Source organism: Prionailurus viverrinus, chromosome D2 (genome assembly GCF_022837055.1).
Source record: "Prionailurus viverrinus isolate Anna chromosome D2, UM_Priviv_1.0, whole genome shotgun sequence".
Lineage (NCBI taxonomy): Eukaryota > Metazoa > Chordata > Mammalia > Carnivora > Felidae > Prionailurus > Prionailurus viverrinus.
The window spans coordinates 60,694,072-60,710,203 of NC_062571.1; the positions used below are offsets into that span (position 1 = coordinate 60,694,072).

General features: G+C 49.4%; 1 protein-coding gene across 3 annotated transcripts in view; it reads right to left on the reverse strand.

Annotated features, from left to right (window-relative positions):
• The window catches only part of FBXW4 (F-box and WD repeat domain containing 4), an 87,249-nt gene that overhangs the window by 44,673 nt on the left and 26,444 nt on the right, over positions 1 to 16,132 (reverse strand). For all 3 annotated transcript variants that reach the window (XM_047826061.1, XM_047826059.1, XM_047826060.1), the window contains exons 3-5: positions 14,417 to 14,602; positions 13,801 to 13,933; positions 8,822 to 8,916 (exon numbers count right to left, since the gene is read on the reverse strand). In XM_047826061.1, the coding sequence (XP_047682017.1) occupies positions 8,822 to 8,916; positions 13,801 to 13,933; positions 14,417 to 14,602 (414 nt within the window). The remainder of the gene's footprint in view (positions 1 to 8,821; positions 8,917 to 13,800; positions 13,934 to 14,416; positions 14,603 to 16,132) is intronic.

Here is a 16,132-nt window from a genome sequence, read left to right on the forward strand (position 1 = left end):
ACGAGCAGCAGAAATCCTGTTCTCGGGTGGGTCTTAATCCCACGACCAAGTAGGGCCATGTGGGACTGTCCTGAACTCGGAGAAGGAAGGAAATACAGTGGATACTGTGGACTGCCAGCTGGAGAGCCCAGGAACCAGGACTCTGGTAGATGGAAAGGTGGTGAGGGAGAGAGGAACACCTTTTCAAAAAATGTGGTTTAAAATGAAAAGGAAAACAAGGAACTTAAGACTTGACTCCAAACTGAATACCAAAATCTGCCCCAAATGGCCTGAGAGCCACCTACTTACAGGAGGATGGGGGGATCCTTCCCCCTGACATGACCCTCCTCCCCCAATACACAAACATACGTTATGCTACTGATCCGGCCACATCCCATCAATGCCTTTTTCACCTGGGCCCAGTACAAACCCTACCCCACCCCCTAATCTGCTTACAAGTGTAAGTACCATTGGCCTAAGAAACTAAAAGCACAGAGATTTCATGAAGGTGCCTCTTTTGACTGATCTGAGTGTTACAGCTAACAGGTGGGGAAATCTTCTTAAATATACGAGTATTATCATGACAGGGCCATTGGAACGGATCAGTGCCATAAGTCAGACAGGGCTGGAAGTTTCCGCCCCACCATCAGGTTCCTCTTTAGCCTTGACAGATCAAACTCAAGCCGAAGCAGGCTACAGAGATCAGTTCAGTGTCCGAGCCAAAGGTCTTCACAGTGAGGGACCAAAGCTGCCCTGGCTGGGCCTCTGCCGGCCCGTGTCCCAGATTAATCACCACCAGGCGGGGCCCGGACACCAGCCTGCAATCTGAGCCCAGCAGCACCTGCACAGGGGTCGCCCCTGCTCCTCCCGCACTCCTCTTGGGCAGGACTCCAGGCATGAGGGTGTCCACCTGTTGACGAGGTTACCTGGAACAGGAGGACAAGACACTCAACTATCTTGAATCCTGCAAATAAGTCACGGATGGTTTGAGTGGATTCGTGAAGGAAGGAGCAAAGATACGGCGACTCAAGCAATAAGGTCAGGGCTCCAAGGGAAAGAGGATTCTCAGCCTCTGAACAGAAGGAAAGACACCCAATGCCCCTCTTGACACTGTCTAGAGAGGGACTCCAGCTGGCGAGCAGCAGCTATGAACTAAGGAGATGCTTTGGGGTGTTTGGGACACATTCTCATCATCTACACATCAACAGGATGCTGATAGGGAGGACAGAGACCAGAGCAGGGATGTCTTTTCAAAACACCCCCAAATGCTGCCAGATATACCAGTATGAAAGGAAGCTTAGAAACCACTCACTCTGGCCGCACCTGGGTGGCTCAGTCGGTTAAGCATTGACTTCGGCTCGGGTCATGATCTCACAGTTTGTGGGTTCGAGCCCCACAACGGGCTCTGTGCGGACAGCTCAGAGCCTGGAGCCTGCTTCGGATTCTGTGTCTCCCTCTCTGTCTCTGCCCCTCCCCCGCTCACACTCTGTCTCCTTCTCTCTCAAAAATAACATTAAAAAAAAATTAAGAAAAAAACTCACTCCGTTGAGGGTGTAGAAGAGCTTCCTTCCTCTGAATGCCAAAACCTTGGAGAACAGGTCTCAGACGGTCTCCTAAGTCAGTAAGCTATTTCAAATGTGTACACTCAGAGCTAACAACTACATACGGTATCCGTCTGTGCTAGAATGCACTTTTTAGGAGCAAAGGGCCCTATTATAAATTCTTCTCAGATGGCAATCTCTTTTATATTGTTGCTTCTCTGAGGAGGAAGTATTCTGTACGCGCGGGCATGCGCGCCCGCACACACATACACACACACACACATCAAAAGGAGGAAGATAAGCATGAAGATCTGTATCTTAGAACCATCTGTCCCAGGCCCTAACTTGTGATAGAAGGAGAAAGCACTTATGGGTGCACCCTTTCCCACACACCCTGTGGCCCCAGGGAAGGAAGGGGAAGGAGGGGTCAGGGTCAGATTGAAGTGTGTCCCTTGAAAGAGCAGAAGAAAGCACAGGTCAGACCAGAGGAGAAAGAGCTCCTCCACAGCACCTTCAGCTCAGAAGGAACACCCACATCCTGACTGTTACACCTTGTTCCTCCAGAGCTCCATCTCCAGGAATTCCCTTTGAACTCCGGCTGCAGCCCAGTTAGGATAGAGCAGTGGCTACAATTACACACTTGCGGGGGGGGGGGGGGGGGGGGGGCGGGGGGGGCGGAGGAGGAGGGGGTGCATGTGACAGGCCATGAAAGGTCCCAGCCTATAAAACAGACTGGAAAACAAACCCTTAATTTAAATGTTAATGAAAGTGCTGTGGAGACATCAGAGGCTTCCCGGCTGCTCAGAGAACAGCTACACCAGCTACAGAATTTATGGCTCCCCTTCACCCTCCCGCCTCCCTCTCTGCCTCATCACCCACTAAAGTTTAAAGAGTATTAAAAAAAAAAAAACAACTAATTTTAACATTAACTCCGTGCTTCCACCTTGGGATGTGATTGCTAAATTATCTGTTGGCAGAACAGTGATCAAAGGCGGAAAAAACACAGGCACGCTGCGCGCACAGCCCGGAGAAGTCAGCTGTGGCTGAGGCAGGGAGAAGACATGGTCTCTTCCTGATGAGGGAGGACTAGAAGAAACAGCGGTACAGGGGGGGACCCGAGCCAGGAGGGGCAGGCAGCGGGAGAAAGGGAGGAAGACCTGCCCCTCCGATGTGCTGTGCCCCCAGCTGAGGTCACACAGTGCTGTCTAGTTCACTGTCGCTTCCCCAGGGTCCAGCCCATAACAGTGCTTAGGTATGTAGACAGACAGAGAGAGAGAGAGAGAGAGAGAGAGAGAGAGAGAGAGAGAGATAGGGAGGGAGAGGGACAGAGACAGACAGAGAGATGGAGAAACAAAGAAGTTAACAGAGACTGAGGGACGGAAATGTATCCCTGTCAGGATCTCAATGGGGTCTCAATGCACGACTCTGCACCTGCAGTATCCCATCTTCTGCAGTAGCCTCTGTTTCTATTTGTGGTGTTTTATTTAAGTCAGCTCTTGACAACTGAGCCAACCTTGCTGGCCAGGGAAGCAGTGGCTCCCACACACGGGTCCCGGGCCAGCCAGGGCTGGTTGGGTTGCTGGTCTCAGGCCAGCAGCTCAGCACATGAGCCTCCCTGTGCCCGTCCTGCCCTGGGTAGTGGCAGAAATCCAGGGTCTTGAGGAAGTGAAACCCACCCCTGTGGCATCTCGTCTTTGCTACTGATGGATACACTCGCACCCGCCAGAGAGGCTTGGCTCGGCACGGGCAGTGAACTCTGTGCGGCACCCGCCACCCTAGAGATTCAGCAGGACTAGACTCCGATTCAACTGGATCCCTACACTGATCCTTTTCCAACTTACAGTCATTTCAGGCTGGACCAGGGGACCCATCTAGGATTACCCAGAGCTTCCTCCTTTCTCCAGGTGTCACACCTCCTCTTCCAGCCAGCCCCTGGCCCCTCCCTGGTGTCTTTGTGCCTCTGACTCTCTCATCCAGGACCACCACATGCAGGAGGCTCCCTCTTGTGTGCTCCGAGCCTGGCACAGGAGGACACTGAGCCGTTCCTTGCTTAGGGAAGGTCTCTTTTTCCTAGACAGGCCCCAGAGGAAGCTTCCCCCTGCCCCGGTCCTGGGAAGGCAGGATGGAAAGATCAAGTCGGCCACAGGCCAAGCCACAACGTAAAGCAAGACAGTCAGCCAGCCATCAGGAGTCTTTCTTCAGGTTATCAAGATTAGGAATCCTCTTCACAACCCAGCTCTCCATCGCCAACCAGAAAAGGCAAAATTCAGAGAGACAACCTTTACTTTTGACTCATCTTCCCCTAAAAGCTCTGTTATGAAGTCTAGGGCCAAAGGATTGCTGAGCCACTGGCAACCAAAAGAATCCAAACTGAAAGTTGGCTGTCTCTTTTTCCAATCTTTCAAACCTCTCGGTCAGAGAAAACGCCAGATGCAATTACTTTTCACTAAAGAAAGGTGTATTTCAACAGGCTGGTGAATATGCGTTTACCACACACACAACACACAGTAAACCCTGTAGCCACTGGAACAAACACCCTGCTCTCCCCAGAAACCCACCCTCTCCCCGAACAGTACACAGTGATTGCTTTCCTTCCAGACTCTGCCTCACCTCTGGGAGAAATGAAGCAAGAGGGGGCCGCTCCTCCATCAAAACCCCCCAGAGGCCTCAACTCACTTTACAAATTTGAATCGGTACATTTCATGCAGACTTGGACTATTCCCCCAAAAAACAAACAGGCCACCACAGTGAGCAAAGTTACACAAAATTATATTGTATATTTAATAACACAGCAAAGTCAATTTTCTACACCTATACCACTCATATATTTCCCCAATGACAGAAACACGAGAGAAGGGATTAAAACCCAAGTGTCCTGGGAAGCCTTCCTGACCACACTCACTCACACGATAGCAAGTGTTGTTGGGAGATGGGGAAAGGTTTCTGCACAACACCTCCTTTCTCCTGGAGGGCAATAAAGATGGTGTCTGCAGAGGAAGGGGGAGCTGTGGGCTCCTTACGCTTCCCCTAGCAGGCAAACAGGACAAGTGGGTCTCCGGATTCATTTCACCACTAGGGTCCCACCCCCGCTGTGCAAACCGAAGTTCGACGAGCGCTCACACTCCTGGGATGGTACAAGCACTCACGGCTGCCTGATTGAGCCCAGGCCTCGAGGACGTAGGGCCTTCCCCCACCCTTCCACCTCAACTCGGGCCTCGAGGAAGAGCGAATGTTCTTCAGGCCCCAAGAGCCTTTCAAGGGCCACAACTTCCGTCCACCGTGCCGGTGGATGAAGGCACAGCAGCGACCTGGGGCCTGCCTTGTAGCCATCCCTCCACACCACAGTATGGGCCACAGGCTGGGGGCCTGAGCACCAACTGCCACCTCTTCTGCCCCATGCCACGTGTGCCCTGAGTCCGCCTTCCCTGGGCCTCAATTTCTCCCTCTGCGGGGGACGGGCGTGGTGGTGGTGGTACCCCCTTCCCCCTCAACCGGAGATGGCTGAGTTTTGAGCACTTAGTATCAGCTGGGAGCCATTACAGCAACACGCCCATCTCACCCCCCCCCCCCCCCCACGGAGTAGGATCCTCACAGGAGCTTCCACATACCAAGTTCAGTCATTACACAGGGAGTGAGGAAGGAAGAAGGAAGGAAGGGATAGAAAGTCAGAGGGAAGGAAATGGAGTCTTCAACAGTTCTGTATTTCCTCACTCTTGAGTGTTTGCCAACTTTATTCAGCTGGAAATAGTTTCCTTTTGGAAATAATTTTTAAGTGGCAACAAAACTTATTGCACATTTTTAAAACTCTGCGTTTCTGTGTTACTCATGGAAAAGTGCTCAGCATCCAACGTGACCTGGGGAGGTTGTTTGTGAGATCCGCAGTCATACCCAGACATATACCCTCTCACCGCAGGTGAGCCTCCCACAGCCCTTCTCTCACTCATCAAAAGCTCCAGGCTGGGCCTCCGCTACAGGAGGGCTTCACCTGTAAGTCATGAATCTTAAAAACAGGATTATTGGCGTCAGGGCAAGAAGACGGGTAGGAGGGCACACAAGAGGTAGAGAAAAAGGTCCTTGTCTGCCACCCTCCTGTGGAGACTACTGGTTTTCCTTCTGTGGTTTTGAGTACCTAAACACAGCTCTAAGCACATATCTGGTATTAAATATCACCCTCCATGGCTGTTTATGGATCAAGAACTCAAGGTCATGGAAGGAAGGAAAGGTGACATGTGGACATGGGACGGAATACCTGCTTTCTCCCAGCAGGAGCACCTCAAATAAAGCCGGAGGCTTGAGGTTTCTTGCTTCCTGCTACAAGTGTCTAAGCACACACATAAGGAAAGAAGGCAGCCAGCCCCAGCATCTAGATACATACGACGCAAAGCTCTCACAAATGGTTTTCAACAGAAGAAAGATTCAGAAAAGGGATGCGGCGGGTCTCCTAACCATTCAGGTGTCTTCTAGAGAGAGGTACAAGGGAGCAGTGAGAGACTGGGAAGTCGTCGGGTAACCCAGGGTCACCTGACCTAGAGGACAGCTGCTGCCCACCTCCACTCATGTTCTTCGTGAGAAGTTCATCCTATTAGTGATAGGATACACTATCCTATAATAGGTCACATCCTATTAGTGGCCACACTTGTGACCATACTCATGCATACCAACGACCATACTCAACAGAGAAGGTGGCAGGGAGGGGAAGAGAAGGCAGCGAGGACAGAAACACTATGGGGGGAGGGGGGGGGAAGGAAAGAGATTCCTGCAGAGTTCCTACCTCAAGAAGACTGCTGAGGAGGAGGGGAACTCCAGGAGGGCCAGGAGAAGCCCCCGGCAAAGCTGGAGATGTGAGAAACAGCAACTAAAGCCTTGAAACAAAGGCTATGCCCAAGAGGAGAGATTCTGGTTGCCATAAGGAGATAGCCCTTCTGGCTTTGCAGAGCATTTTCTTACTCATTATTTCAGGTCATCTTCACAATAATCTAGTAAAGCCTATAAAGGAAACTGTATTCTCATTTAATAGTTGGGGAAACAGGTTCAGAGAAGGGCATGGCTTCCCGAGGCTACCCTGCTGGTGGTGGGAAAGCAGAACCCCAGTGTTCCAGCACAGACCCCGAGGCTAGGAGGCAGTGTCTCCCCAGACTGGGAAAATGGATGAGCTCACTGAAAGGTTCAAACTCATGGACGCAGGGAGAAGAAATGGATCTAATAATAGGATGAAACATCCCTATCCCAGTACTTTTCAGGGTAAAAGAAAATGGGGTAGAGAGAACAGCAGCATATGCCATGGCCCTCTAGTAAAGACAGAGCCCCAAGTGCAAACTATTTTCAAAGAGTCAAGCTGGGGAAGAGGTCATCTCAAACAACTATGGTCCAGTCGGTAGTGAGTGAGCGTCACCCTAGGGCCAAGGCAGGACACCAAGAGGACAAGAAGCCTCTGAAGGAGAATGAGAAAACAAAAGACCCAGGTTTTCACTGAAGATGAAGCATATCAAGGACTCGGCAAAGGTCCTGGCACAGGGCGAATGGCGAACGCTCAGCAGCAGCTAGCAGTGCGGGCTGTGGTAGATTAATGCTAGTACTGTCAGAAAGCTAAGTCCTTCCTCAAAGCCAGTCTGCAGGTTGTGGCCAAAACAAAACTCCGTTTACTGTATTCGAAAATGCTTCTTAATGACGGGCTAGACTCTGTCCTCAACCTCTTTCACAGACACGATCTTCAACTGTTAAAGTGAACACGTGCTTCAACACGTGCTCTACTGTGAAAGGGTAGCCTACCACATTCCAGAGAGGTGGCCGGAGTAGAGGACTAAGGGATGGGGTGCTGAGAGGGCCTGGCCGTGTTCTTTGGCCTAAATCTCCAGCCCTGAAGGGTTTCCCCTCTACCACCGGCCCCACCCCAGCTCTCCCTAGTCCAAAGCCAGCAGAAGTCCACAGGACAGTCACCGGCCCATCTGCCCCCTCCCACAAGTCCCTTCAGTCCTCACACATACCCAGCCCACAGGCCCCCAAGCCTGACCAACTGGCTTTCAAACGGGCAGCAGTGGAAAGAAACTGCGGAGAGGACGGTGCTCAACGGCTCTGTTCTCCGCCCTCCGCTCCCACACACTTAGGCCTCTCTACTCCCTGCTGGTCTTGCCTTCCCGCTTTCCTAGGATTGCTAGAATGATTTGTTCTGAACAGCGACAGGTTTATAGGTTAGCCGACACCTCCGCTCTGTGGAATTTTAATTAACTTCTCTCATCGTCAATATGCTAAGGAACGGGGTCTCCATTCTCTGGGGTCAGCAGTGTGTTTCAGGTCCTGCTATATCAGCCGTCAAATTGAAGAATTAATGACGTGGCTAATCGGCTCTAATTCTTTAGAAAGAAAAAAAAATTGAAAGGGAGTTGCAGAAGGGGGCAGGAGGAGGGGTGCAGGCTCCGTGGAGTAAGGAGAAGGAGGCTGAAGGGGGCTGAGCAAGGTGGGGAACCCACTCTCTCGTAAAACGAGCGACAGACTTAAACCCAGGGCAGAAGAGTGGCAGCCCCCCAGCTTTCCCACTGCTCGTTAGGTGGGGAGTGAGGGGCGAAGGCAGTGAGGGGGAAGACCCTAGAAAAACAAACCGTCTGACGGAGCAGGTGCAGGAGAGAGTCTATGTACCCTGCTGGGGAGGAGAGCCTTGGTTCAAGAAAGCCTGGAAAGCAGAAGTCAGGATGCAAAGCTCACTCACTTAGAGGTGAGGCCACAGAAATACAGACAGGCCAAGGGGGAAGGTAAGGCTACCACCAAAAATTTGGCATGTCTGCTATGATGCTCAATCTACCCCGCATACGTGTCTCTGGATGAGGGCCCAATTGGACATGGGCCCCACGCCTCTCCGGATGACTCAGCTCTGTAAGCGATACTCTAGAAGACATTTTCCAAGGGGAACAAACCACAGATGTGGGCTGTGAGAGCAGGTTGGCCGGTGTGGTCACTTCCCAGGAGTGCTAACAGGCCTCTGCTTTGGAAGCGACTCCAGAGAGCATATGCTTCAGAAGGGGCACTCTTGTAACAACTGGAGTCAGTTACATTTTAACAGTATCTTTTCCTTCACCGTTTCTGGGGTAGACGCCCAGGAAGTTAGCCCCTGGGATGTTGTCTCCACCTCACACATATATGATGTGAGCCACACACCTTAGGTCTCTGGAGGATTTTCAAAATCTCCAGGAGAGAGGCTTAAAGCAACCTGGAATATACAGGTGGACGAGCTTTCTAGCCCACCCAACCTCATAAAATAAAAGCATTATTATACAGGACAAAACCATATCCAAAAACGTCTCCCTTACCTGAGTAATGGGCTGATAGCAATGGACCAGACTCGGTCTTCGGTCTGGATGGTGTGTAAGCACTGCCCCAGCCGGCCTGATGCCAAAGGCCATACCTGGAAACAGCAGAAGAGATGCTCTCGTCAGCATCGCCTGGGATTGGGACGTGGGGTGAGCATCCCCAGGGCGGTGGGGAAGTGGAGAATCCTCTCTGTCCTGCAGACACAGAGCTCAACGTATGAGCCGAGGGGCTTCCCCAGCCTCCGGCTCGCCTACCTGACTCCCAGGCAGAACCGCCCTCCTCAACATCCACTTGAGAGCTCTCTTCACCACCCAATTTTATAGCAGGGAATCAGGAGCTCCACACTCCAGCTGAGACGTGACGAAGCCGGGTGAGCAGGTGCGGCTTGCCTCTCTCAACAACCTCCTCGTGCTGGTGGGTTTTCCTCTTTCCTATCTCTCACCCAGATTTTCCTTTGGGAGGTAGGGAGAAGGAGGATGATCAAGGCACAGTATGGGGGAACAAAGACAGAATTACAGCAGAATTAAGAGAGAGGAGCAGAAAGGAAGACACAAGAGAAGGGGAGAACGGAGGAAGAAGAGAGGCTTCAAGGCACGAAGGTGGTATGTTCTTGTTTGTTTGTTGATAATGCCCAGGATCCAGTGCTATTCATGTCGGCAGGGAATTTAGCACCTAGTGTCACCAAAAGTAGCAGAAAAGCTTAACTCTTTTAAGCTTCCATATCTCCTACAGGTTAAAAATATTGCTTGGAGCACATTATCTGGTCCCTATCAGTCAGGAATGTACATTAGCAGCCACTCCGGGCTTAACTCTAATCAACACTCAGGGAGCCCTCTCAGCAGCCAGTGCATTTAGAAATCTCCCATTAAGCACAAGGCCCCCCTCACCTCACCCAACCCTAGATGACACAGTCAGGGAAATAAGCCTCTAACCAAACAGAAAGGAAGCCTCAAATGTACAGGGCTGTCCCAGACAGCAGCCAAGGAGGGATCCTGGGGCAGCCAGATGGATCAATGACCTCTCAAGGTCCCTGCCGTGCTATAAGAGGAACACACAAAAGCCAGTCAGGACCTTAGATGGAAGAACTTTCAGGAAACATTCCTTGAATTTAAGGGGCAGGTGATGGAGTGGGGGTGGTCTTGCCTTCTTGGGGTCACATGACATGTCTTCCCCATAAAAGGAGAAAGTATTTTCGATCTTGTGTATGTATAAAAGGTATATATGAGTTACTTCCAACACAGGGAAAAGAAAATAAACTTAAGAAGATTCTGAACAAGGAGGGGCAGAAAACAAAAGTGAATACCACGACTTTCCTGGAGTGCCATGATTCTGGCTTACTCTTCTGGATCTACAATCAGGCCCCTTTGCTAGTAACTAGAGGCGTTTCTACTGTCTTCTTTCAAATAGTCCAGGCCTGGAAGAGTGGTTTGCCTTTCCTCAGATGCGAACTCCCCAGGAGGCGGGTTGGAAGGTGAGGAGACACTAAGGACTCTGATTACAACATCTATGGGGACAACTCCAGTCCTGGACTCACCAGTGCCACCCCCCTCCCCCCGGGACGGGCTGGTGGATTCCAACACCGTACAAACCACAGAACAAGGTTCCTGGCCTCCGGGAGGCATGTTGCCAATTCTGAGCGGATGTTGGGAAAGCCACAAACCCGAGTGTCATGATGCCTGAGGGACAGGAGTTGACAACAATATGCTGATCACACTTTCACCCTCAGTGGTCAAATCCAAAACAAACCCTTCCCTGGAAAAGACATATCTCAGTGGAGGTGGGCATTTACATAGTCCTTTTAAGAAGCAGTTGACAATATGTATCAGGACCCTTAAAATGACCGAAGCCTTACACTCAGTAATTCTCTTGCTGAGATTCTATCCTAAGAAAATAATTCTAAAACAAAGAGAAGCCTGTGTGGTAAAAATATTCCCTGCAGCCTATGGTTGCAGAAAGAGCACGCATGGGCTTTGGAATCAGACCCATTTGGGTTTGAACCCAGTTGTTACTTATCCTCTCTGATCTTAGGGTTATTTCAGGACTTCGTAGCCTCAGTTTCCTCGTGTGTAGAATGGGAAATAATACCTATCTTTTGAGGGCTACAGAAATGTCAAGATATGTATACAGCACCTGGCACAGTAATAGCACAGTGTTTGGAAGGTATTAGGCACCCAACAATGGTGGTTCTTATTACTTATTAAGCCATTAAAGATGACACAAATAATTTGTAATAATAATAGGAAACTTTATAAAATAGATACAGTAGGGTATATTGGCTATCCACAATATATTACAAGCATAATTATGTAGGGATAAAATTAACCTAAAGGATAAAAGGAGAAAATGAACAAATGTAAAGGGCTTAGCATTGTGCCTGGTTACAGTGTATACAGTTACAAAACAAACAAGCAAACCTATGCGTTGAAAAATAACTAAAAGAAGAAAAAGAAAAAACAAACCCAAGTTCAAATGTTCCCTCCTTCATAAATTCTCCCCTTTCAAGGCAGATGTGATCTCTCCACCCCTGAACTCTCTGGCCCTAGAGGCTTACACTTGACAGTCCTGGCCACTTGTGCTCAGCTTCACAGCCACTGCACGCATGTTTCAGCTCCCCTTAAAAAGAGGGGCAGTCTCTTCCTTACCTTTGAAAAACCCTACTGCCTTGTACACTAAGCCTTGCATACAGTTGGCACTTAAAAGAATGAATGAAAGAACAGAGAAATAAGGAGGCAATGAAAGAATGGTCAGAACCAGCCCAGGCCCACGAAGAATATTCCTACATTCCTATCACATCTCAGGATGGGGCTGGCCTCACTAAAGCCCAGAGGGGCAATCCAAACAGAGTCTCAATAAGCTTGAAAGTAGGGTTGGCAGGGGCGGGGAGGGGCAGGGAGAGGAAGAATCTGAGCAATCGCTAACTCAGAACTCAGAAGTCTTACGAAGAAAATGTTTTAGTTCCTTTCACCCCAATAAAACAATCTCTTTCCTAAAACACAGTAGCTATTTGGGGGAACTCCCAACAAACAGGCTATAGATCTTTACAGGCAAACATGAGTTTGCCTAAGTTCTTGCATAGGTTTGGGCATATTAGAAGCAGCTACAGAACTGCAGAAGCCACCGAAAAGCCATGGAAACCTGGCTAGAAAAGACTGGCTGTGGGTAGTGTGGAAATGGGTCAGGAAGACGAAGGCAGCTAGAGGCAAAGACAACCACATAGTGGGAACAGAAGCAGCATCCAGAAGTCTGAAAAGATGAGCGGGCCCAGAAGTCACCAGGGAGCCCGTAGATAGCCGACCAGTTTTCTGGAGGTGAAGAACCCGGGGGGAGAATTCTGTCACTGTCTTAAAAGAAATCCTCAAAAGGAATACGATGTGCTGCAGTGACAATTTTAGCATTTAGAAAGTACCTGTTTTAACGCTTAAAAAAAATCGAATCCACTAAATGGGGTTGCGTTAGTACTTCAAACATGAAACAAATCCAATATCCCAAATAAAGATGCTGTCCCCTGAATAGAATAGCAGCCCATCCCCCTGAATTGCTACCTGTGGTCATAAAGCTTAGTTTATGCTGCTCTGGGTATCAGACCACAGAGAAGAGACTAGAAGAGACGTCACTGAGAAGGAGGAGCCAGGGGAAGCTCGAAGCCATGACAGGAAAGATGCCAGGAGATGGGAATATTTAGGCCACATGTGCCAAAAAGATTTTTATGCAAATTTATTTCTGAGGAGTACAGCAAGTTAAGGCCAGTGTCTTTTCAAGGAATGGTAAGACGACAGCGACCAATCAGAACCCTGAAGTAAGGATAGGGTGGACGGAATGGGAAACAGGCAATAGGAACTTCAGTTTCCGAGTTGGTTCAAAGGTTTTCTGGATTTTTCTCAGGCTTCCTGTGCTGGTGTGCATGTCTCTCTGACAGAACGCAAAGTGTTAGGAAGAAAATAGCCAAGGGAGGAGAAGCTTCCGTAAATAGAAAGGAACATACGTAGCCCTTCTTTTTATATCAATTGGTGGCATGTTTATAGGAAGGAGTAATCACCAGAGGGTACGTGGAGTCAGAAAAGCTAGTGAATAAAAAGTGCCACTGCCCTCTCCTGAGACCCTCCCTAGGTGTCTCAGAGGCCCGTTTGCTGACACGAACAGGCATTTTGCTCCTGTTGGTGCTATGATCTCCAGATGCTGAGAGGAAACAAGCGAGTAAGATACTACCAGGCCTCCTGCACCTCAGCTTAATTGTCAGCAGAGTTCCCACAGCAGCCCCAAAGGACCAGGCGTGTGCGGGCCCTGCCTGGGGCTGCGGGACACAGGGATGGAGACAGAAGTTCTTCTCTGTGTCATGGGTGGAGGCATGTTTGACCCAAACGTGGGTGAGTGGAGTCCATAAAGCAGAGGTCACACTACTTCTCAACCTCATTCTGTTTTGCCTTGGCAGATGTCTGACCGTAGACCAGGCAGTTTGGCAATGACGCACCAAAAACGCCTTTCTCTCCTCGTCTTTCTACTGCTTACTGACCACATCACTCTCCAGAGAAGCAGTAAAAACACATTTTAATTATCAGCCTGATTGCTTATAAACAAGGTGGTGAAAAATTAACCTCCCTAAACAGAAAGCAAGCAAAAGGAGGGAGATTTTAAAATAAAATATTGGGGTCAGAACTCAACCCACAAACTTGAGGAAATTCAGCTCAGGGAGGAAAAGCTGGCCAGGCCCTCTGTTTTTGAGTTCACGCCACATTTCAAGTGAGTGGCAAGCTTCCCAGCCACTGTCCACTCCTTTCTCAGGCCAGCTGGCAGGAATGTAGCCTGGCATGGCCAGCCGCATGCCAGAGGCACATAAGTGAGTCCTTTATCGTGTTGTCCCCCTGCTGCCCCCACCCAATGCCCTCAGCCAATCCCAAGACTCAAGGCCCTATCCACCCTCTCCCACCCCACTCCCTATAGACAGGAGGGAATAACAGTACCTAAGGGGGACACCACTCACCTTGGCCGTCCTGTCCCTGGAGCCGCTCACAATGATGCCCCCTCTGCAATCCACACAGTTCACCTCCTGTTCATGAGCCGAGTACTTGACAGTGAAGGTGCTATGAATCTTATGAACACCAATCTTCCCATCTCTAGGAGAGAAATAAGGAGCCCATCCCCAATAGCCAATTATTCTCTCTGTCGGAAGAGAACAAAGCTACGGAAGCAGCCCAAGTCTCTAGTGATGTCCAAATCTGCTAAGTTTTAGGCAACTCAGCTCAAAATAAGGTGCTGAGCTTTGAGATAACTTTACCTCCCCAGTACACTTGGGGCTGAACGGAGCTGAGAGACAAAACAAATTTCCCCCTCGAGAGTATCAAAACCAGCTTCACTTTTCATTAAAGGCTCTTCCTGTTTTCCTTCTCTGGCTAACCCTATTAAGCGCCTTTGGTAAATCTCTCTGCTTCAAATGGAAAAAAAAAAAAAAAAAAACCAAAAAACAAAAAACAACACTCCCTCTTCTTATGGTCTCCCTCCTCATCCCTTTGGAGTTGAGACAGAAAAGTGAGAGGCAGGCAGGCAGAAGTTCCCTGAAGAATGCTAAGGAAGAAGGAGGAGAACTCTGTGGCACTTACCCTCCTGCACTGATAATATGCGAGTTGGCCAGCACAAAGTGGCAAACGTCCTCATCATGCCCAGCAAAGACTCCCAGGGGCCGACGGTTCAAGCTGGCACCATCTGGGCGGAACTGATAGGCCAGGATGAAATTAGCCTGGGATATGTACAGAGAATCACCTTCTAGCTGCATCCAGGGCATCTGACTGCAGAGATATAAAACACAATTTAAAGATCATCAAGATACAGCATGAAAAGTTGACTCCAATCTTTAGAGAGGCTGACCGATTCTCAACATAGAGAGAATAACCTGCACTTTACCCCCCTCCTCTCCTTTAAAATTACCTCCCCGTAGGCTACCCTCAGACAACTAGAGAGACTGAGCTTTGTAGTAACCTAATCTTCTCTGGACTTTCTAAAACAGAGTCAGAATTAAACGACCAATTAAATATCACTTTTAATGGGAAAATGCTTAAGACCTGAATTACTGGCAACTTAGATTTCTTTTGGGTAGGCAGAGCTCAGCGACTACAATGACTGGGGCATGGACAGGGTCAAAAACAAATCTTCTACCCAGAGAAAGTGATTTTCTTTCATTACACATCCTCACTGATTTGAAGTGTTAAGTGATAAGTTTCGAGGTTCCAAGACTCCCATACATACCTCTTTCCCAACAGAGCAGATGGAGAAAAGAGAAGAGTGAGCCCTGAGAAGCCCCATTCCCTTATCCCACTAGAGCAAAGGGGCCATTTATAAGTGAAAGGAATAAAGCCATTTAGGAAAGGATGCTAATGTACTGGTTACATAGCCAGCTCCACACAGGGGATATCTACCTTTCGGTATTAGAGGGTAAGTGGGGCAATGGAAAAACGGCTTCGCAGCAGTCTGCTACAGTTCGGGGGTTATGGAGAAATAGTCAGCTCTCCCAGGCAGCAGATAAGAGAAATCCACAAGTAGTTAAAGATTCCCTCCACAATCCAGCAAAAGGAAGGAAGCTTAGAAGCCACAGGCCAGTCCCATGGCACAGAGTGAACCTCAAGAAGAAAGAAGACTCTGCCAGACCCCAGGCTCTCTGGCGGGGACTAAGCCCCTTCCCCAAGGCAGACATCCCAGCAGCCTGTCCTACTCTTTGGAGGAGTTCTGGAGCTACCAGGTCCCAAGCAAGGCGTAGGGACGGCTGATTCATCCCCATTTACAGAGACACCATCTCCCACTGCCAAGCCTGTCTGAGCAAACTGGGCTGTGTTTCTTCCCCAGACTCCTTAATACAAGCGTCATGGGAATGTGGAAAAGTTCTGCAAATTGACTTGACGGGCCATTAAATGCAGCTTGGACTTTGTAGTAGCTGAGTTTCTGCTCAGGAGGTTTTTACAAGTGTGTGCATATATTATATAGAACATGTGTTGAGTAGGTAGCGATGCCTACATTCTCACTCATTATGCACTTCCCTCTTCAACATCCCCTTGCACGAGTTTGTGGCACACTCAAGTGGGGAGCAAACAGAAGGGGTTGGAATGCATGTGTTTAGAGCCATCTGGTAAACAGCCATTTGCCGAGGACAAGAAACCAGGTTCATGCCAGGCGAACGGTGGAGAATCCCGGGGCAGCCTGGTAACGGCTTTGTGTGTTTATTTGCCAAACTGCTTTGAAACCAGCCCCAAAAAAGACGTCAGGGACAAAACCTTGATAGAGAAATAAACTCTACTTTCTGATATTAAAAGGCAAAAGCGGGAAGC